This window comes from Numenius arquata, chromosome 2 (genome assembly GCF_964106895.1).
Source record: "Numenius arquata chromosome 2, bNumArq3.hap1.1, whole genome shotgun sequence".
NCBI classification, from domain to species: Eukaryota; Metazoa; Chordata; class Aves; order Charadriiformes; family Scolopacidae; genus Numenius; species Numenius arquata.
Window position 1 is genome coordinate 29,116,387 of NC_133577.1, and position 21,857 is coordinate 29,138,243.

Genomic DNA, 21,857 nt, shown 5'->3' on the forward strand with positions numbered 1-21,857 from the left:
CCTTTCAGTGAAGACATTTTTCCTAATATCCACCCTAAGCCTCCCCTGGCGCAGCTTGAGGCCGTTTCCTCGATATTGCGAGCAAGGCCCCGTTTCCAGAGCAGAGCCGTGAGCGGTCATCCTCCCCAGCATGGCTGCTCCCAGGTGGCTCGGCCACGCGTCAGCAGCAGGGCCACGGTCACCCAGCACCCCTCCGCCTGGCCGGGGGCACACGCAGCAGGATCGGGCCCAGGTGACCCTCTGTGGTCATGCCTTTGCAGCTGCCCCACTGCAGCGCGCTCTCATGCAGGACTGAGGAGACGCCACAGGCCTGACCCACACTTGTGCCCTGCTGTATGAGCTTGCCCGCTGTAGGGCCACGTGTTATGCCGGGCCCGGGAGTTCTGCATAGAACCCCTTAGGGGGCAAGCAGCAGCCACCACACATCAACAGTGACCATAGGTTGTTTCTGGACACCTGTGAGATCATCTTTTCAAAGACCACTTTGTCATATTTGGGACACAGAGGATCTTAAATACGGAGTCAACCTGCAAGCAGGCAGGGGTTTAGGACATCTCTGCCTTTGGCCACGCTCACTCCAAGAGCAGCAGTGGTGCGAGTGCCACAAACAAGGGCTGGCAAGGCCGACCCTGCAGCCCAGGGTGAGGAAACCCAACATGCTCTCCTCTGCTCGCTGTTGTGGAAGTGGCAATAAACAATAGTGGCTCTAGGAAAAACAGAGCCAACCTGGATTTTGTGTCTGCATAAACCTCCACGAGTTGATTTTATGACGTATCTAACAGGTCTAAGTTCATTAAGAGTGCTAAACAGCTATACTGATCAGTGGAAACAGGGCCTGCACACTATGCCTGTTTGAATTGGATGGTGACGACTTACGTGAGACCAATCGCTGGTGGCATTCATGGTAGTTGTAGCTGTTCTCATCTTATTCCCTTGTTCCATTAACCTCTTGGTCTGTGCATAATTATCACAGTCCAAACCAGCTTCAAACTGCCCACATAAAAACCCCACTGCTGGTCTGCTCTGATCTTGAGCCCACCAGGTTTTAGACAGTAAGTCTGTTACCTAGGGAAAGAGATTTATAGCAAAAAATTGCTACACTTAGTAAGGATAGAACAAAAATTAAGATCGACTACAGCTGCGCACGGGGTACTTATTCTGGCTTTACCACGTTTAGAAACTCATTCCTAGAGAGTTCTGCTTTCCAGGTAAATTTAATCTACATTGAGAGCTCGCATCTCTAGAGTTGAGATGTTTGCAAAACTCAAGATAAAGGTGTTATTTCCCTCTGCGTCTGTTATCGTCATTAGATGAGGAGTTTTAAACAAGCTGATTTCATGAGCTACTAAACCTAATGAAGTTTGGGGTTTCATTATTTTTTTTCCTCTCTCTCCTGCCCATTGCATCAAATTTGTCTGAAATTGGCCACATGGCTCAAAACCAATTAGGAAGGTACGGGGAAAGCAGTTAACAAACAAGTGGTAAATTGTATGAACCTCAGAAGGAAAGCGAAAAATTCAGTCCTCGGAGACTTCACCATCTTCAAAATCCCCTCCAAGCTTAAGAGAAACAGATGATCCATTTTCTGTTAGCAATGAGTCCTCTGTCAACCAACATAAGGGACTAACAAGAAGAGGAGCATAGGGGGAAAAAAAAGTAAATAAAATCGCCAACTTTCTTCTTAACCCCGTTCTTCTTCAAAAAGGAGCAAAATATGGAAAGGAGAAAGAAGAAAAGTACCACTAGGGAAGAAACAGCTCGGCCAGTGGTATGGCAGAGCAGCCGGGTAGCTCGAGCAGCAAAAAATGCTGTTAGGTCCAGATAGCACCCACACACTGCAGCCAACACGCCCAGAAGGGTCATGTTAAGAGAGAGCATAAAGGATGATTTTCAAGTTACAATGACGAAAAAAAGAAATAAACGTACATAGAAAACTAAGATTTGTGAATTAGTTTTCAGTTGTTAACTGAAACAAAGCGAGTTTATTGCCTGTTTGTTATAAATTTCCAGCATGTTGGAAGTATTCTGTAAAGACAAGAAGTAACTAGAAGGTAAAACGTATTTAGAAAAACCCCTCAATCTTAATGGAGTTTCATCCCATTGTAAAAATAACACAGGTTACAAGGGTCAAAACTTCCCTTCATCCCAAACCCTTACATAAGCTTAATACATGCAGTTATTTATCAGATCCATGCTGTTTCATCACAATGCTGTTTCTTCTCCAGCATTTCTTCAACCTACCCTTATGTGCATAATCCTTATTGCTGTCTAGGTAGATGCCATCTTATGTTTCAATAAATCACTTTACTTAAATATTAAGTTATTAAGCATCTAGACAGCATTGTATAAAAGTTTTTAATTAACTTTTTCTAGCTGGGCAGGGTGGTTCGACGAGTATTTATTTTTTTTTCTCTATCCAAGACCTGTCTAAAATAGGAGTAACTCTGCTTCAAATAGGGCTTTGTATTTCCACATTGATACAGTGACCAAGATGGAAAGGAATGAGTTTTCACTGTTGCCTTTATCATAGGATGGTGATAAACATTGGCTTGCGCACAGTGGATGACCATGTCAAAGGGAAACAGAAACATGCTCACAAATGGCATCCCTGTATAATTTCTGCTGGTACAGAGCTCGGGAGGCTGGTTAGGGAAAACAAAGTGCTCTTTCTTAAGGGAAGTAACACAAGAGTAAGTCACAATTAGCCTTCAGTAATCAGGGTGATATTTTGGTAGACAGAAAGCACTACTGCACTGGAGCGAAGCTTCTTGCTTACAGGAATGATAGAATCCACTGGACTGCAAGCACAGAAGGATGCTGATGGAGTGGGAGCATCCAGCAGCTACAAAAGCTGTGCTGCAAGGCTAAAAATATCGCTCCTACTGTGTAGGAGAGATATGGCACTATAAAGAAGAAAGCATCAGTTTTGTCTATTCAGGTGCTGGAAAGACTTTCTCATCAATACCCTGCGCAAAGAGCAAGTTAGCAAGCATAACAGAGAATAAAGAACAGCTCACTTTATGGTAGGTAAAGGAAGATCAGCGTTTGAACAGCTGTTAAAAAAAGGTTTACTAAAAATGAACAGTTTGGTTCCTATGTTAGGGATTTATCATTGTAGGATTTATCTGTAAATCTAAGTGTGCAACATCAACTTTTTTTTCAACACTATTTTATAGGATCCACTATGGCTTGTACTGTTAAGTTGTTCCATATACTCACAGTTTCTTTTTTTTGCTATTTAACTGACTCTTTCAAAGTACAACATGGAAAAATCTTGGGAATAAATGACACTTTGTGCTAATCTCACCTGGTACTGCTTGTTCTTTTCCTGATTCCGGGTGGCTTTGAAGAGCTCTTCACACACAAGCACCAACCATCTGTTTGCACCATATCTGATGGTCAACTAGCTCTTCCCTGAGCCGGTCTGACCATACGTCAGCAGAGTAGCTTTATAACCTGGCCAGGCAGAGTTCTCCAGCATCCTCGACCAAGATCATGAAAGACCTCTCTAAAAAAAGGATCAAGTGCATCCTTTTCATAGATGAGCAAGTGAATGCATACACAAGCACTGCTGTCTGGTGGGAGCACCCCCACTAAATTAGAAATTTGGATTTGCAAACACACTTGAAAGTAGTACTGAGTTCCAGGATGATGGAAACATAGACAAAATCTAGATAGGGCTTCAAACCAGTAAATGGTGTCGTGTCGCAGGCGGAGTGATAAACTTCACTCCTAACAGAGTAGTAGTGAAATATTTATTAAGGTGAAACAGTTATTTAACAAAATTAGTAGTAAATGCAAGTGTTTTACAAGATTCGATGGCAAGGTACACTTGGTTATTTACTGCATAGAGGACAGGGTCAGATAAGCTGTCAGGGAGACCCTCTCGTTGAGTCACGAGATTCAGAAAGGACCCCCTTGCTTTCTAAACTCCTTCTCAGAGAGGAGTCTAGGTGCGGCTGGATCCAATCCTAGTCCCAGACTTGGTCAACGGTTTATGTCTAAAGGATTATATATGCACAATCAATCCTTTACATTACTTAGCTAAGATTTCAAGGTTTAACATGCTATTAGTCACTTATCGAGAATCTGTTGTGGCAAGGAATCTCTCAACCTCAAGGAGTAGAACCTTAAGCAAGCATCCTCACAAAAGGGGAGATCCTGCCATGCAGCCCGCTGCCATACAGGAGAGCTCAAAGGGCTCTTGGGCTGTCCACCATTTATAGACTAAAATAATTGACCTTTAGTCATATTCTCATGGGAACAAAATATCTAGGTCCCCCCTCCAGACAGTGTTTTGGCTGTGTTGCCAGCCATCCCCCAAAGTCCAGGTGTGACTCATCACAACTCCCATTGAAGGTTATGGCTTGGGCAGGAGCCAGGGGGGAGGTGGGGGAAACAGGGAGAGCACACCGCCACAAATGGATAAAAGCCAGTCATTTGCATTCCACTTACATTAATGTTAATTATGGGAGATAAATGAACTGACCAGTCTACAACTGTGTATTAGCTAAAACTGCTTTTAGTTGTTCTTTGAATAAAATCTTACCTGGCTTGCGTAAATGTTGGATCCTGCTGACATAGACATACCATTCTCATCTTTAGGAAGCCACTATGAGACCAATAAGCTGGATTAAAAATAAAGGTCTCCCTGTGCTCTGGATTCCTAGAATCATATATGCTTGTGCGACTGGGAGCTCGTAGAAATCACACACCTACTTCCTGCCTCCTCCTCTCTCTGTGTATTAAAATTACAATTGTAATATCAAAATACAAGCAATCAGTCATTCACTAATAATTCATGTTTTAGTCTGGATTTAAACAAAGGTCAACAGCAATGCACACCACACCAAGGACTGCTGTGGGATAAGCCTGCTCTTTAACCACAGACAAAGAGTAAGCGATCTCAACAAACCGACACATCAGTAACCGTAACTTGCGTATTTCCCTCTACTTCACATATCGGTCATCCACACAGCACAGTGCTTTGGAAAATGCATTTTATTTTAGGAATGGCTTTAATTCAAAAGGGGCCACGGTACATTTATCTCCAAGCATATTAAAGAGACTCATTATCTTGACTATTTTGGTGAAAAAAGCATTCCTGGAATGGAAACCTGGAAGTTTTACACCGAAGTACAAACAAAATAAAACCAGATGCTATCTTATTACTTGAAATTCTATTATTTAATAGTATTTTCAGATTCACCTAGAATAACAGGTTACAAGCACTGCCTAACAACTCATGAGAAACTATGGACTGGCTTCTGCCTGTAACTTTTTTCCCCACCAGAAATCAACAACAAAGCTATTTATGACTAGTTACATGGGAACTGATGACATTGCAGCAAATAAATTTATTGCGCTGACAACCCTGAGAACAGCCTTTCATGAGAGGAAGTTCCAGTGGGGGATTAAACTACTTGGTTGTCTGTGGCCTTATTTGCACACTGTACAAATATTAAGGCAAATAAACTAAGTCAATGTGAATTAGTTAATGCTTTAAAAACCAAATGGCTATCAAAAGTAAAATGGAGTTGCTTTAATTCTCCATGTTATAACTTAGAGTTAATACTTTCATCAACCTTGGCTTCTAAACATTTGAAGAAAAAAAACTCTTACAAGTATTTGGGTTAAATCTCTGAAGTAACTCAGGAACCATTTCTACCGAAACATTTATTTTCTTGAAAAATCCCCTTCTAACAACAGCCCTTAATCTGATTATTATTCATTCTGCCTTCACTAATATGTTTCCTGGAAATAAAGTGTGCCATTACACCTATTTTTATTCTTTCTGAAAGGTGAAAGTCTACTACTCCAAGGCAGTCAACCTTCCATGTGGAATTTTCTCTGGGCTTACAGCCCCAAAGATAAGAGATGCACAATTTAGCTTCAGCTTTTGGCCCTCTGACATTAGATCAAAGCAGATGCATCGGAACACTCTTGAGAAATTCTAGCTTTTCTTTAGGGTGAGAAAAGCACACGCCCCTCAAGCAATTCAATTTCCTATAGAAAAACTTGTGCTTAGCGATGAACTGCACCAAGTAGCTCCTAGGAAATTCTCATCTTGCTCACAAGAGAATTGCAGCTCCATGCCCCTAGAGCTTTCTGTGTGCATCCATCACGGCAATGCATCACCCCTTTCTTTCACAGGCCCCTCACGCCCTCTCTGGCACCGCAAAAGCTCATTTCCTCTCAGACACATGTGCAAGACTCCTAGCCTGCTCAGCCACTCACGCCCAAGCCATTTTAATCTTTTAAAAGGTAGTCTCCTTCCCAATTCATCCTCACTGTTAAACAACGCTCCCCATCCACTGGATCTCTCTCACCCTTGTTATCTTTACCACTCTACCCTTCACATACTTGTAGCAAGCCTAACACAAGAAAAAAAAAACAAAGTAAAACCTACTTTCTCCACTTCATTATAAACTCCTTGAGTCGTCATCTTGACGCTGTTACCTGGCTTCTTTTCCTTTTCTCAGGCTCTAACAAAAAAACTCCCAGTGCCTGTTTTTGTTTCTGTTTCCTTCTGCGTTCTTCAACTTTCTGAAATCCCATTCCTTGTTACAGGTTATGCTTACACTCCTATTCTCCTTAAACTGCTCCCTGGGGAAACTGGTCAGCACCCAAGAACTATGCAGTTAATCTAAGTAACTGAAAAAAAAATGGAGGAAAATATTTTAACATAATTGGATTAAAACTCCTTTAAAGTAAAAAAATTACTAGACTACTACAAACCTTTAGGAAGTTATTAAATCTCATGCCAATTTTCTTGTTATTACTACCCCTTTCTTTTTTCCTCCAAAGCACTGCCAGTCAGGATAATTCAGCTGAGCTGGTTATAAAATCAAGAGGCTAAAATTTACTACAAATAAAACTAGCTAATATGTTTTCATTTATTCCAATTAATTTTCATACCAAAAAATATCCGCTAAGTATAAATGACAGAAACATGTTAAAATCTTATTAAACAATCTTCACTAGCATTTCACCAGTCAATTCTATTTGATTAGAGCATTTTATAGATGCTCTTATGCACTACACAAAACATACATTCAGATTTGACAATTTTATTTTCTGGATTTGAAAGTCTGACATTTTGCCCCATTTTCTGAGGTATTCACTGTATTTCTGTACAAAGTGAATTTAAAAAAAAATATTGCCAGAACTTCCCCCCCTTTCCTTTTTGACTATATTTATACTGTAGTTCAAGTACAAAATACTCAGAGTAAATAATTACTAACCTGACTGAAAGGTCTCACTCGAACTGCCACTTTCACACTGTCAACATTAGGCATTCTTTTTGCAAGCTTTCATTCAGTCATGAATACTCTCAAAGAGAAAAATACCCAAGTGCATACAACTGCTGCTTCTAGAGAAGGACCTGTTCTGAAATAGAAAAAATCATGGCCCTAGAAGAAACTTCTTTTACAAGCTTAGTCTGTTATTAATACATTCATCCATTATGTGTAAGAAATTAGTTAACCAAGAAATTATTTCTTAGAGTAAATGTAGTAGTTCTTACTAATCAAAACGTTTAATGTCAGGTTCCACCATTCTGTAGTCTTCGAAGTTGCATCCGTATATAAATTAACATACATAAAAATAATCCATTGTCTAAAAGACCGCACATCAAAATAGTACTTCAATGTCTGCTTTTAAAAGAATAGGTTTTTGAATTTATTTTTACAAATTGAGGCTTTATAGGGACATTTACTCCATAACCCACAACTATTAATGCAATAATTATTCAAAAATATGGTTTGTAACGAAGATTTCTGTACATTTTTGTACCTTTTTCAGGCTACTGTTAGCTATACCATCAGGTTTTCAGTGCTGTGATATGCAGGCTTCAAATATGGCAAAATATGTTTACAGACAATGATTGTTTCAATTACAGTAGCTTTCTTATTAACCTTATGAAAATAATTTTGGCTCAAATTTCAAATTATGTGGGTAATATCCCTTTAAATTTGATATGCTATTGTAAGCATCACACTCTCTATAGTTAATTTTTTACTGACAACAAATTGTAAAAAATAGTGAAACAGAGGTGTGATAGTTTTATGAACTAAAGAGCAGCTTTCCCAAAGTTTAAGACAAATACAAAAAAATATTGCACGGCTTAAAATACAATTGTTTACATTCTGACTTCAATACAATACAACTTAACTGTGAATGTAAGGAATTATCATTTGTATTGTGAGCCAAATTATTTGCACCAGAAGGTCAAACAACATTTATAAAATTTAAACTAGTATGTTTTACATGTTTCCTTGTTAGAGTAGTTCTAAGCACACTTTAAAAAGCTTAAAAACCTTTTGGCCTGACTTTTGAGAGCTTTAAATGCTTTTTCAAACCACCAATAAAATCTCTGACCTATAAATGCCATTCAACCCACAGTTCCCTCAAAAAGCTATCAGACAGTAATCATATTGTGAAGTATACATTTTATTTCACATTCCTAAAATAAGTTGTATTTACATATTATATAAATGTATGAAGTCTTAATATAAAATAGAAAACTGCATTGACAGAAGAAATCACACTCCATATGGAGTTACTTATTGAAGACCATTTGTTTATGAAATTTTACAATAATTTATATAAATTATATCTTCCAAATTAGATGATTTTTTCTTTTTACTAATCCAGACAATTTTGATGACTTTACAGACAGTGGTATACTTCATAAACTTAAAAAACAGTTACAGCATTTTCCGGCGCACAACTGGCTTTGGAAAATTAGACAGTCTTTTTTTGTTCTTTCGTAGAGTCTTCTCTGCCCCGTCTGCGGTATCTTTCTGTTTGCTTTTTGTTCCATCCACTGGACTTCCAAAAGGAGAGATGAACTTTATTTCCACTGATGGAGGTGACCAAGAGCCTTCTTTTCTCGTCGTTCTGAAAAGAAAGAGAAGTATCAAATTGATTTTTTTATTACCAACACTATTCAGTAGAGGAAAATATTTTCTAATTTTGGAATTACAAAATCAATGCTGAAAAATTATTTATGGGTTTCTTTGAAGATAGGATCAAGGCAGAAAACATACATAAATAAGCTTCCTTGTGCTTTCATTCCTCACCAGACGGTCCCGAGCATTGTCAGTCACTATTTGCGTGAGCTTTTAGAGGCTCCCACCCCAGATTTTAAGAGGCAACTCTCCTCAAACAGTTTTCCAGAAGGAACCAGAAACCATGCCAGAAACAAGAAGTTCTCTTTACTCGTTGTCTGGCCCGCTCCTGGCTTCTGTGGGGAACTAAAGACCGCAAGATTTTGGTTTCATAAGGTGGAAGACGATGATAGAAGAGCACGCCATCGTTGCAAAGAGTAGTAGGATCCACTTGCCCTTTTCTATCCCCTCCCTCTTCTGTTTCCAGTAGAAAACTAAACCATTAAGTGGGGAAAATGGTGCCCATGAGGCCAGCAAGCTGGACAGGCTCGAAAAGTCAGAGCAGAACCGTACAGCCAAGCGAGGCAGAGGAAGTTAGGCGGCTAAAAGCTGAACCGCTACCACAATAAAGGAATGCAAATAAGTGTTCAAAAAGAATGTCATACTTGCTCGATTTCTTCATTTTGGATTTTGCAGTTCTACCTCTCTTCAGTTTTTGCTTTCCCACAGACTCTATGGATTTGGGATCCTCTTCCTCTTTAGTCAGAAGCTCCTACGTTAAGGCAACAAAAACATTACTCATGCACAAGTTCTTACGCTTCTACAGAATACAAATGAATGTGTCTCTCATGAAGAAGTCACGACAAAATTATTGCCAAAAGCACTACGGTTTCTCTCCACAGAAACAAACCTTCCATCCCAAAGTCTCGTACCATCCTAAAAGCCGAAATTCTCAAATTAAGAGAGAACACACCAAGTAAGTTTCAAGAAAGGCACCGTGCCTTTTCTTAAAGGCAAAGCAATACTTATTAATTCTTGACTTAAGCAGATTCAAAATTGACTTTCATCACTAGTTTTCATGAAGGAAAAAAAATAATAAATTGTTTAGCTGATTAATTTAAAGCTCTCTCTTTTCAGACCTACTTTCAAGGAGAAAGGCAAAGCTTTGCAAAGTATGATTTGAAAAAGCGGTACAGAGCAAAAATCAAGAAAAGGAGACAACCACAGGTTTTACTTACTGGTTCCTTCCCAATTCGGGAAATGCTAGATACATTTTTTCTTCTTGACCTCAGAAGAGGAGGCGAAAAGACAAATTGAGAAGACAGGTCCGGGTCTAAATCCTTAAGCTGCACAGGATGGTCTGCTTCTCCAGCTAAAACCACAATGCACTGTTAGCACGCACGTACATTAGACGTAAAGGACAGTGACGCTAAATTGCAGCTGATCATCAAAAGCAAAACAGCTTCCTGAAGCAGAAGGTCCAAGCGGGTTTATAAACACTCAACGTGGAGTATTTTTCCCCCCCTAATAACTGCCTCTTGGCACCCATTCTTTGGCAGTACATTCTTTACCTACACCTACGTAACCAAAGATATTATATGCTCTGGAGGCATCAACGATCCTTACACATCTCAAGAGTTTTTTTTATCACGTACTCTAACACAAAGAGCCCAACGTGTAGTAACTTCACTAACAGAGGGTATGTCCATGAAAAACAATCACATAAGTAAACAGCTGCGTAGTTTGTTGCAAGATGCAGCTCCTTTTAAGTTAAAAACTGAACAGAACTCGGAAGCACGTCTCCTTTATTTCTCCACTGGGGGGAAGGGATGGCCATCACATATTACCACACACCCTCCAGTTTTCGAAACAGATAGAAACTAAGCTCATGACAAAAAGTCAGATTAAATTTCATTTAACTCTACTCAGATCAGCCCGCTCACATTTCCACCACAACTAGCCAGCCAGTCCTGTAGAGTTCAGAAAACGGATGAATTGCCTCTTCCCAAAATTTTTTTTTTGTACAGTCACATTCTTTACAATGCTTAAAAGCCATCCTCACAGCCTGTTTTCTGTGGCTTACAAAACAGCAATATGCCCTGTTTTGCACACAAACATAGTGCTCTTACCTTTACATTTCTTTGTCAGCTTTGTGAGAGGAGGAGAGAAAAGGAAGGACTCATTTTCCTCAACAGGCAGTTTCTGACGCACGGCAGTTTTGCGGGATCTGGTTCTTGTAATACGATCTGTTAAAGTTCTTGGTGTTTCATCATGCCCCGATGGGTTTATGTCTTCAAGCAGCAAAGGACTGCCACCAGGTCCTTGGGGGAAGGCCTCCTCCCCTGTGCCTTCCTCTAATATTGATTGTCTCTTTCTGCCCCGACGCCCTGCCCTTACTGTAGTCCTGGGTGTGGTTAATTCCTCATCTGGCTGAGCAGGTGTTTGCTCACGAGCATCCATTTTTTCTGGTTTAGCACGTGGAACTCTTCTTGTACTTCTCCTCGGAGTATCGAGGATTTCCCCCTTCCCGCCTGAATGTATGCCTTCCTGAGTAGAGAGAGGTTCTGGGTCTGCCAAGAGATTTTGTGCCCCCTTCCTAGCACTTCTTCTAGGAGTCACGGGAAGTTTAAATTCTGTTTGAGGAAGCGATGATTTAGACAGACCAAGGTCAGAATTTTCTGAAACTTCTGATGAACTCATCTTTCTTCTTCTGCCTCTTTTAGGTGGCACAGCTAAAAGGTCACTGGGCTGCACCTCCTGATCCTTGACAGTATTTTCAGTAAATTTTAAACGAATGCTCTTCTGTTTTCTCACGCTTCTGCTGGGACTGACTGCCATTTTAATCTTATGATCAGCATCAGTCTGGCCTTCATCTCCTGCTGAACTTTTTCCTCCTCTAGTCCTTTTGGAAGCAGCAGAAGTAGCAATGCTACCTTCAGCAAGCGACATTTCCTCATTAGCCTCTTCCAAGACTTCAGACGCAGCTTCCTTTGCTCTCCTTAATCCTCTTCTTGGAGTAACGGCTATGGACTGTGTGTCAGCGGACAATATTTGTCCATCGGAATGGCCGCTGTCTACTTTCTCTAAGTTAGTCGGTTTAGGCTTCCTACCTCTCCTAGGAGTAACGGGCATCACAGGTATTTGCTCATCTGGAGCATTTCCTTCTGTTACAACACTAGAAGTCTCAGATGCTTCTTTTGTTCGCCTGGTACTTCTCCGAGGAGACAGTCCAAACAGAAACGGTTTGTCTGCCTTCAGAAGTTGCTGAGCGCCTGCGGATGGAATACTTAGACTTCTACTCAGTTGTCCCCTTGTGCGTGTTCTAGGAGTGCTGACGTACTCGTCTTCATCATCTTCCACTTCTTCTGGCACAGCTGTTAAAGCAGCTTTGGCCTTCTGGAATCTAGTTACCTTTTTACCTATGGTTTCATGAATAGATTGTTCCACAACTTCAGATGTAAATTCTTTACTTCTTGTGTCTTTGATTACATCCAGTAAGTTCTCAGCAATAGCTACCTTAATGGGTTCAGGCACATACGGGAGCGACTCTGCAATGTTTTGAGATTCCTGATCGTTAGTTACAGTGGACACTGAGTTTGTAACCTGTTCTTGGTTTTCAGGATTGTTTCCTAAACTGTTCACAGGTTTTCCCTCTGTCGTTGCGCCAGTCGGTTTAGAAGCACCTACTGATGTAGGATCTCCCATCTCCCCTTCACCTTCTTCTCCTTCCAAGACTAAAGTAAAATTACTCTGAGATATAAAGAGCTCTCCATCTGCCTCAGCTGCATCACATTCACCGTCTTTATCATCAGGCAAATCACATGCAAACTGTTGCTCTATAGTACCATAGCTGTATTGAAGATTGCCCAATGGATGTAGTTCACTGTACGGTGATGTTTCCGGTGCTTCTTCGGAGGTTTGTGCCTTAATCGCGCTATCTTCAACCACCTAAAGTTAAAAAATACCTGTGAATGCAATACTCATTACCAAACAGACTAACTTCAAACTGACCTAGAGGAAACTGAGGACAGCCAAATGCTGCTTTTCCTTTCAGATCGTCCCTGGGTGCAAACTCAGAAGCATACAACGTGCTCTCTGCTACAGGTAACTCCTTATGCATTTAAGGGACAGAGAAGAGAGGACTCGGTGTACGCAATCACACGCTCCATCTCTGCTATTTCTGCTCCCGACGAACCGTTTACCACCACTCGTGAACAAAGTGAGCAGTATTACAAGACAAGCTGCATACACAGCTGGCAGTAACCATCCCATTGCAGTACTTCCCGGGCTGACTACAAATGCACACAGAGTGACCGACTCTGCATCTGACAGGGTAAAAGACAACTTTTTTGAGAGAAAAGTTTAAAGTTTCAGTTCGCAATGCTTTGTCAAACTGCCCAGGTATCACATCTGACAACACCACCTTTCCTAAATAGTTCCACCTCGTGTTTTACAGTTGCCTGTAGCGAGCAATTATTCTTTCCTTCTAGATCCACATGAGATACTCGGGCTTTTACGGCGAAAACAAAAGTAGCATCTGTTACGTATTTCCAGTGACTCAGATGCTCAAGATAATTTAATCCCTGTGTAAAGACCTTTGCCCAGCCCTCTAAGTTGTAGCGCTAGCCAACGACGGCAGAAGGAAGAAGCCCCTCCGCAGCAGTCTCCGTAGAACCTGCTTCTTTTCCTGCCGCCTGCCTTGTCAAAAGTCGCTAAAGCATCATATTGGTAGCAACATGCCACGCTCCAAAACTCAACTCAAGAAAGGCTAGTCCGCATAAACTTTCCTTTTATGCTTACAAATCTACAAACAAGGAAGCAGGAAGCACTTTGTCCCAAATTCAGTGAAGGCAGACAAGCCAAAAGCAGCCATTTACATCTAAATCGGTACAAACCAGTTACAACGAAAGCAAAAAACTATTATTAATTCCTGTGAGCGTAATCCTACAGGAAGTTGTCAGAATACTCCGTGTGGTACTTGGATTCACTGCGGGTGTCCTCTAAAGACTCATCACCCCCAGCAGAAGTGAGAATAATGGGGGGAAAAATGGGACAACTGGAGAATCAACAGTTCTAATTTTCTGTCCGTGTGACGAGCCTTTTAAAATTCATTTTAAAAAAATTTAAGTAACTGGAAATATCTAAACTCATTACCGGGAATTCTGTTTGTGTGAATAAGGAAGAAAGAGTAAAGGATCCACGCACCTAAATCATTCTGAAAACAAGTTTGGTTTCCACATCATTTTGTCACTTGGTAAATGGCCCCCAGTATTGAAAAGCTGCGCTCCCCAACCTTGTGTATCCTCTTTAACAATAAAGCTACTTCTTTTTTAAGTCAAATGGGAAACGTGTAAGTTCCAGTAAACCAAATAAATGCACGGTTATTTTAAAAAATAGTTTACGGATTTTTTTGTACTATTACAGCTCTCAAAGGCCCAAGTCTTGACAGGTTCTACTCGGTGTTATAGGTGCAGAAAATGCACAGGAGAAAAAAAAAAAAAAACAACTTATCTGGCCTCACGTAATGAGGTTTTTTCACTTGTGTTAACCAGCTAAAGAAACGGAGACCTTTTTGGGTGCCTTCTCATTGTCAGTAAGACAGGACTGTTCCCAATTTGCAAATTGTTTTCTATTTTGTAGAAAATGGGAAAATAGTTTACTTACATTCATTTCCTCAGTTTTAGCAAGACAGCTAGAAACAGGTATTTCTTCCTGCCGAAAAGGAACATTTTCTTCAACTTCAGCTGCTTCATGTTCACGTTCTTTAGGTAAATCCACACGCTTCCCCTCAAGGTGGTTTTCCGAATGAGTACTGACCACGTCCTCACTGTCAAGGATACTTATCACAGCTGGAAGAGATTTATATCATTTTAACATAACTGCTACGTAAATAATACTGGTTTAAGCAACAGGAAGTAACAGAGGAAGCAGGAGACAACGACACTGTTCTCTATCCTGCCACATACACAAAATGGCAAAAAACTTCACTATCTACCTGGTGAAGGAGGCAGCCCCACAATAAATTAAAAAAAAAATAACTAAAAAATACAAAAAAAAAAAAAGAGGAAGTTATTCCTCTCAGCCTGAATGCCGAGGATGCATCATCTTTTAACATAGGAACTCAAGCAGCAGATCCCTGCCCTGGTTTCAGCTGGGATAGAGTTAATTTTCCTTCTAGTAGCTGCGGTGGTTTGGATTTGGTATGAGAAGAATGTTGAGGAACGTTGATACCCCAAATTGTTTTAGCTGTTGCTAGGTAATGTTTATATTAGTTAAGGACATTTTCAGCTCCCAGAGAAGCTGAGAAGACTGAGCAGGACTGGGGGATATTCCGTACCACAGACATCACGCTCAGTATATATATGGGGGTTGGCTGGGGGGACAGGGATCCGCGATCGCTGTTCAGGACAGGCCGGGCAACCCATCATCTGGTATTCTATCATTTTATTTTGTACACCCCTTAAACCATTATTATTACCATTATTATTATTACTTTTCTCTTCGGTTACTGTTCTATTAAACTGTCTTTCTCTCAACCCACGACGTTTTTTTCTGTCCCTTCTTCTCCCTGCCCTACAGTGTTTGTGGGGGGGAGGGGGAGAGAAGACTAGTTGCGTGGTCCTAGTTGCTGCCCGGGCTTAAACCACAACAATCCCTTAGCACACAAATGAGTGGCGGTGTACAAGATTAAAATAAATACTGATGGCTCCTCCTAATATTTTAAATGCGAACACTTTTCTCAGTATCTTTTTCAAGAACAGGAACACTCGCATTTTCTACAAGGACTTGCTCTAAGGAGGGTATTCTCTCCAGGGTTTAATGAAAGTTGGCAGTAACGCACTAGTACTACTTCAGTCTGAAACGCCTGTAGTGGCAAACTACATGTTTTACTTCAGGAGTTGAGCTACCTCCACTCACGTGACAGCTCCAACACAGTGTACCTACATTCACTGTCTGTCTCCGGGGGTGCAGAGAGCTGTGGATTTGGTGCAGCTGGAATGGCTTTTTCTTCTGATGAAGAGGACATTTTGGACTCCTGGTGGTTTGTTTCACTTCATGAACACAAAGAGAAATTCATAGTCAAGCTTCAAAACAAGCCTTGAAGAGCTTTACAAATTACTAACATTCTCTCAAAAAGCAGTTGCAGCTTTTAAAGTATCTGGTGAGAAAACTGCTTCCCTTTCCATAAGCTAATAGATGCTCGTTGAGCACACACGAGAAGTCAAAATCAAGTCTATAAAATACTGCAACAAATTATTCAAACCCCCAAATAAACCCGCTTACATTGCAGGAACCTCGGGTGTAATTTTCAGCTACACCATTTTCAGACAAAAGCAGGGCTGTACAGACAAAAACAAAGCTTCACAGTATCTGCTTAGTAACCCTCAAACTGTAAAAACGTTTACGTAGCCTGTTGAATGAAGTCTTTATCACCATACCCTGGGCTCTGCAATGACTTGAGAAAAAAGGCTCAACCTGAGAGCTAGTCAATCGGACTTACACTCACGCCAAATTAGTTCTGTTCACAGACAGAAAGGAATGGAAAAGCCACGATACAGAAGAACACAGGAAAGAACCAATGCCACGTCAAACCCATAGACTGCCAACACAGCAAAGCCAGCAGTTACATCTTGGGTGAACCCAAAGATGTATCTCTTTTATAAACTTACCCTTCACTTGCAGTCCCTAAAGGAGCAGCCTCAGTGGCTTTGAACACCAATTTATCATCCTCAGGAAGGGCAAGACATTCAGCGTTTGATTCTTCCACAAATCCTACAAAAGCAGACAGATGGGTGACTCCCCTGTTGCACTTAACATCATTGCTTTTCAGATGCTCATAGGATTTTAAAGCGAGCCTTTACGCATTTCATCTAGGGTAGGGATCTAACTAAATCATGCTACCAAGACTTCAAATGCACAGAGGGTCTGACGACTTCTCTCCAGGAAAACAAGAACTCTGACACACCATTTCAGCCAAGAAAACAAACAGATCATTGATTTGGGCACTCCTGTGATTTAAAATAAGAAAAAGAAAAAAAAAAAAAGGAGACGAGGAACTTCAATAGCAACACACCAGGTTTTTTTCCTAGTTCTGATGAATCGGGTTGTTCCATCTGGAAAGGTTTGTCTTCAACCATTTCACTGCCTCCTTCCTTCTCCGATTCTTGGAAATTGGCAGTTGCGTCAGTGGAGGAATGAGCTGGTTTAGCAGCTATAAAGATGACATCATCTTCAAAATCGCTGAGTGATTTTGCATCGTGATACTCCAAAGTAGTTTGGTCTGACCTGGCAGAGATGTTACTATTTTCTTTGCTGACATCCACTTTCTCCAAGCCATCCCCAGGTGTGCTTTCTGAAGACTCTTCCAGTTCAGCATGATCATCCTCAGGATTGCTCAGAGTAAACAGAGTTGTTTTACTTCTGCTTTCACACCAAGCATCCTCCACCACTCCATGATGATGATGGTGATGATGATGATGATCTTCAGACGAAGGTCCAGACAGCGCTTTATCATCTTCTGTCACCTTTTTTAAAAAAAATAAAGTTGACGATCAATAACATGTAGGTGCTTTTTGTCAAAGAAAAAATTAAAAAAAAAAAAGGACAAACATAGACCGATAAGTCTAAGTTTTACAAGTGTCAACTTAAGCAAGGCCCAACAAAATTAATTCTCGTTCTAGCACTCTGTTAGCCTTAAAAAACTAAGTGTCAAAATAAAGGACACTTTTGACTGCTTATTGAGTTTCCAGAACCTTGGAGGATTAGGATGAATTGAATCTTGAAAGTGCTTGCTTATCCCGTCATCTCAAGGTTGTTCATTGCGTTCACCACTGTCTTTTCAAAAGAGGGAGCTTCGCACACCTAAAATCATAACTCAAGATTTCTATTTCTTTACGTTTGCACTTTTCAACTTGTATGCACCACTAAAATATATTACTTTTCTCTATGCCTGGAGCATGGAATAAGTAAATTCACTACAATATCAGTAAGAACTTCATAGAGGAGAGAGAGATTCTTGTTATAGCTGAATAGCTCTTTATAACAGGCGATAAAACATATAATACAAACTGACCATAACAATTTATTAGTAAATGTACGGAAAGCTTGTACATGTAGACACTAGAAAATGCCCCCATTCTGCACCCGATATTGGTACGTTATTTTGGCAACGGCATGATGAGCTGAATCGGAGAATCCAAGCGAGAGAACAAAAGGAGGAGTAGAAAGGGACAACTTGCAGATGGACCAGCTTCCTTTGACAACTATTCGAATGCTATCCCTGGGGCAAGGCTAGAAGAACAACTGAGAACTTGAGGGCTGGAGAACAGACAGCGCTACAGCTCTCTTCATCAGGAGTCTTTTTTAACATAAATTTACTTTTTTAAGTAAATCCAGCCTTGCAAAAAGAGAGCCTGAAAGGCACTGCAGCCCATGACTACAGTGCTTTCAAAAATGTTGAATTCACAAGGTTTAACTAACCCAAACACCTGGCTCAATCTATATTCCTTACCTTCCTGCCATACCACCCCTTGATAAGGTACACCACAAAGCCGAACTAGCAATTTTGAACACTCCCAGCTCCTAACAACCCTTGAGTAACCACCACCAAGGTCAATGGCATTTAGTATGAACATCTTCCTGCAGGCAGGTGATGCTACAGAAGGTCTAACAGCCGTTTAGGACCAACTGCAAGTCTGCCATTCTGATTTGCAATTCCAGTTCTCAATATAAGGACTTTGGGCAAACTCCATAAAAATCCAAATCCAAACACAGTCTATAAAGCCTTTAACTGGAAAAATCACTAACTAACTAAATAACTAAGCCCAACTTACCCTAGCAGTCCATGTTGCATTTGAGTTCTCCTCCCTGGAAGATATTCTAGGTTCCTTTGCTCGTAAAGGAGGAGTAACTGATCGTCCAGGAGAGGCGGAGGGAGTTGCCAGGGGTGTGGTGCGAAGGCTGGATCTGAGAATAGATTGAGGAGTAAACCCAGGAACACCAGAAGCAGATGTGGCTAAAACTTTAGCTCTCTATGAAAAGAAATAAAAACGTTTAGTTTAGAACCCGTCAAATCTTCAAAACAGAAGGCTTCCCTAGTCAAAAGTGCTAGTTTAAATTGCAAACTGAGTTTGTACCAGCAGGGAGGACAAAGTTTTGCCTCTGCACTGCTCTTTTTCGAAAAGGTAAGAAAACCTCGAAACATGAAAAGCATGGGTTTTTTTTATAGTTGCCAACACAAAAATTTTTTTTTAAAAATAATTTCCCTTATAAACAAGGATATGGCACCCTGTTGACGGCAATCTCCCATCCCAGTACTTTCAGCAATTTCTACACTCGTCTTCTGGAAGTCATACAGTTTCAAATGTTACACTGGATACAGTGACTGAACACACTGCCATGCGAAATGGTAATCAGCAAAGAAACAGTAATAGCTTATGTTTTCACTAATTAACCAATCTGAACACTAGACGAAATTAAGTGGCACTGCTGTAAAAGTACCTACACATCTTCATCTACAGTGTTCAGCTCTTCTTACCTCAACCTGAAAAAAGATTTTACAGTATTGAAAGGGTTTAAAAGGAGAATAATGAAACGAACTTAATGATATGGACACTATATAATAAGAAGATAAAGGTTGTAACTCAGAGAGATCAAAATTATTTTGTTCAGATAGGCAAAGGCAAAAAGATGAGCAGCAAGAAGATAGGTCAAGTGTTCTCCTTGCATGATAAGAATTTGATGGTAGCAAGTGGAAACACAGTTTAACACAGTAACTAAAGTTACTGTAAAAAGCCATCACTGAATTTGACAGTGACATCACTTAACAGACACCATTTATGTGTCATTGATTTAACTGGATTAAAAAACTGAAGCATATACATTCTTGACTGTAGGTATGCAAGTCAAACTATACAGAGCTATTGAGCACTTAAATAATGAGATGGTGACGCTAAAACTTGCATCTTTAAGTATCTCAGTATATTGGAAAGTCCAATGTCAACTTACTTTGTTCCATGCAATACAAACAAATGTACTTCACAATGCTATGAGACAACGTGCAAACTGCAATTAAATTAGAACTAAACTTTCCCTCAAGACTGGTCTAATGTACTGCTTCCAAAAGGACCGTATCTAAAATAACCACATGCATGCTGAAAATATTACACAATTTGAATGCAACAGTGTTCCTATTAAATGCTTTGCTGGTTTCATTTTAAACCAAGTTTAGAGGCTTTTGGTTTCTTTGGTTGCAAATGTTGGGTTTTGTTTTTTGGGTTTTTTTTAAAATACAAACCTTAACCACAAGAGGAGTCTGGAGTAAATTCAGTTCTGAGGCTCCTGAAAAATTCTTTTGTGAGATGGAGCCATGTATATTTGATTTCAATGGACTAGATGCCATAAATGAAGTCGAAGCTCCGCATGTTGACTGCCAGCTACCACCCTGTGCTGGAGTACCTGAAGGAACTGGACGAACCACCAAGTCCAGCAATCTATTAAGATACACAATTAAAAAGAGGAAAATACATATATAAATATATAAAAGGAGGGAAAAAATCATACCGTGTTCAAGAAATCTGACATGATACATAACAGAAACATTCAATGAACAAGAAATACAGGTGAGCCCTCACTGTCTGCGTGATGTATCAGGCATTTCCTTTTTTTAATTATTTCTGTACATTTCATACTGAATTTCCCAAATCAACGCCTCTGAGGCAAAATAACCCCATTTCAAGTTGCACAACTCATTTAAGTCTCACGCCAGAAGAAAATTCACCTCCATTTCTAAGCTGGGACCACTTCAAATTCTCCACTTAGTTGTGACCGTAAACTGACCTTTTCTTTAACTCATTCAAAACTGAATGCAAACACAACACAGACAGAAAGTCTACGCACACACGCACATACATACATATGTGAGAAGCAACACCTTTTGGAATATTCATTCTGTAGCTCTACTATACCTGGAACATTTTGGTGCAGATTCTGTGACTGGTGTCCCAACAAATGCATCGCGCAGCTCTTCACCAGGGAGAGGGTGTGTTGCGGCTGGGGGTTCTGTAGCTCCAGGTCTAGAACTAAAAGGAAAACGTAACTGACTTTCATTCCCCTGAGTCCAAACGTACCAGAAATCTAGTTGACCATGCCACTTGTACTATTTGCACAAATAAGATTACCATAGCAGAAAAACTCTCTCTCCAAACATTAGTTTTGATGTATTGAGTATTAAATGTTATATATTGGAGCTGCTTTTCTCTCTCTCTCTCCAGATATGTGGCTCAAGACTAAACTTTCTCAAAAGGCTGCTTACCTATGACCTGGTGACAAACTGGTTTTCTGTCCTGCCCAGACTTCTCCAATTTTTGTCAATACATTACTGATAAAAGTAGCTCTTGTATGCACATTTCCTGCATTAGCTGGTTTTGCTACTGTTGATAATGGCTTTGGTCTTGAGACTGTAAAGCAAGAGGGGGGAAAAATATGAACCTGGTGTAATCGAAGGGATGGTTAGTTCTCCACTATATTTCCTCCCCGCCTCAAATTACCTTCTCTTAAGAGCGATGAAGACAAATGGTAAGGCTTGGCTTTCTCTACAGCCAGCTTCCTTTGAACTCGAGGAAGGATCTTGCCATACTGGTCTAATATAGAGTTTCTGGCAACTGCTCGCTCTCTCAAGCGAGGATCACGATCATTCTGTTGAAGGAAAAGCATAAATCAACACGTTAACTAATTACAAGAAATTTATTCCACAGACCTACCTGTACTATTTCTAATTAGTGAATGGATTTCCTCTACAGGTACGGTAAAATACGCCCACTGCACAGAACAGCTTTTTTCAAACGGCTTACTACATAGCAGGCTTTCCCTTGGTCTTCCTGAAACGCCAATGTCCGAGGTGATTGAATATACAGGACAACTGGAAATTACCTTGGACAAAATGATGTGAATATCAAAACGAGTAAG

The 21,857-nt window shown here is 40.4% G+C and overlaps 1 protein-coding gene across 1 annotated transcript in view; it reads right to left on the reverse strand.

The window, feature by feature from the left end:
- Nucleotides 1–8,708: 8,708 nt before the first annotated feature.
- The window catches only part of LOC141462570 (protein ELYS-like), a 39,539-nt gene continuing 26,390 nt past the window's right edge, over nucleotides 8,709–21,857 (reverse strand). Inside the window, exons 23-35 of the mRNA XM_074144515.1 lie at nucleotides 21,440–21,587; nucleotides 21,205–21,349; nucleotides 20,858–20,965; nucleotides 20,188–20,383; nucleotides 18,725–18,922; nucleotides 16,962–17,416; nucleotides 16,588–16,693; nucleotides 15,837–15,924; nucleotides 14,556–14,740; nucleotides 11,021–12,839; nucleotides 10,126–10,263; nucleotides 9,557–9,647; nucleotides 8,709–8,901 (exon numbers count right to left, since the gene is read on the reverse strand). Coding sequence (XP_074000616.1) covers nucleotides 8,709–8,901; nucleotides 9,557–9,647; nucleotides 10,126–10,263; nucleotides 11,021–12,839; nucleotides 14,556–14,740; nucleotides 15,837–15,924; nucleotides 16,588–16,693; nucleotides 16,962–17,416; nucleotides 18,725–18,922; nucleotides 20,188–20,383; nucleotides 20,858–20,965; nucleotides 21,205–21,349; nucleotides 21,440–21,587 — 3,870 coding nt within the window. The remainder of the gene's footprint in view (nucleotides 8,902–9,556; nucleotides 9,648–10,125; nucleotides 10,264–11,020; nucleotides 12,840–14,555; nucleotides 14,741–15,836; nucleotides 15,925–16,587; nucleotides 16,694–16,961; nucleotides 17,417–18,724; nucleotides 18,923–20,187; nucleotides 20,384–20,857; nucleotides 20,966–21,204; nucleotides 21,350–21,439; nucleotides 21,588–21,857) is intronic.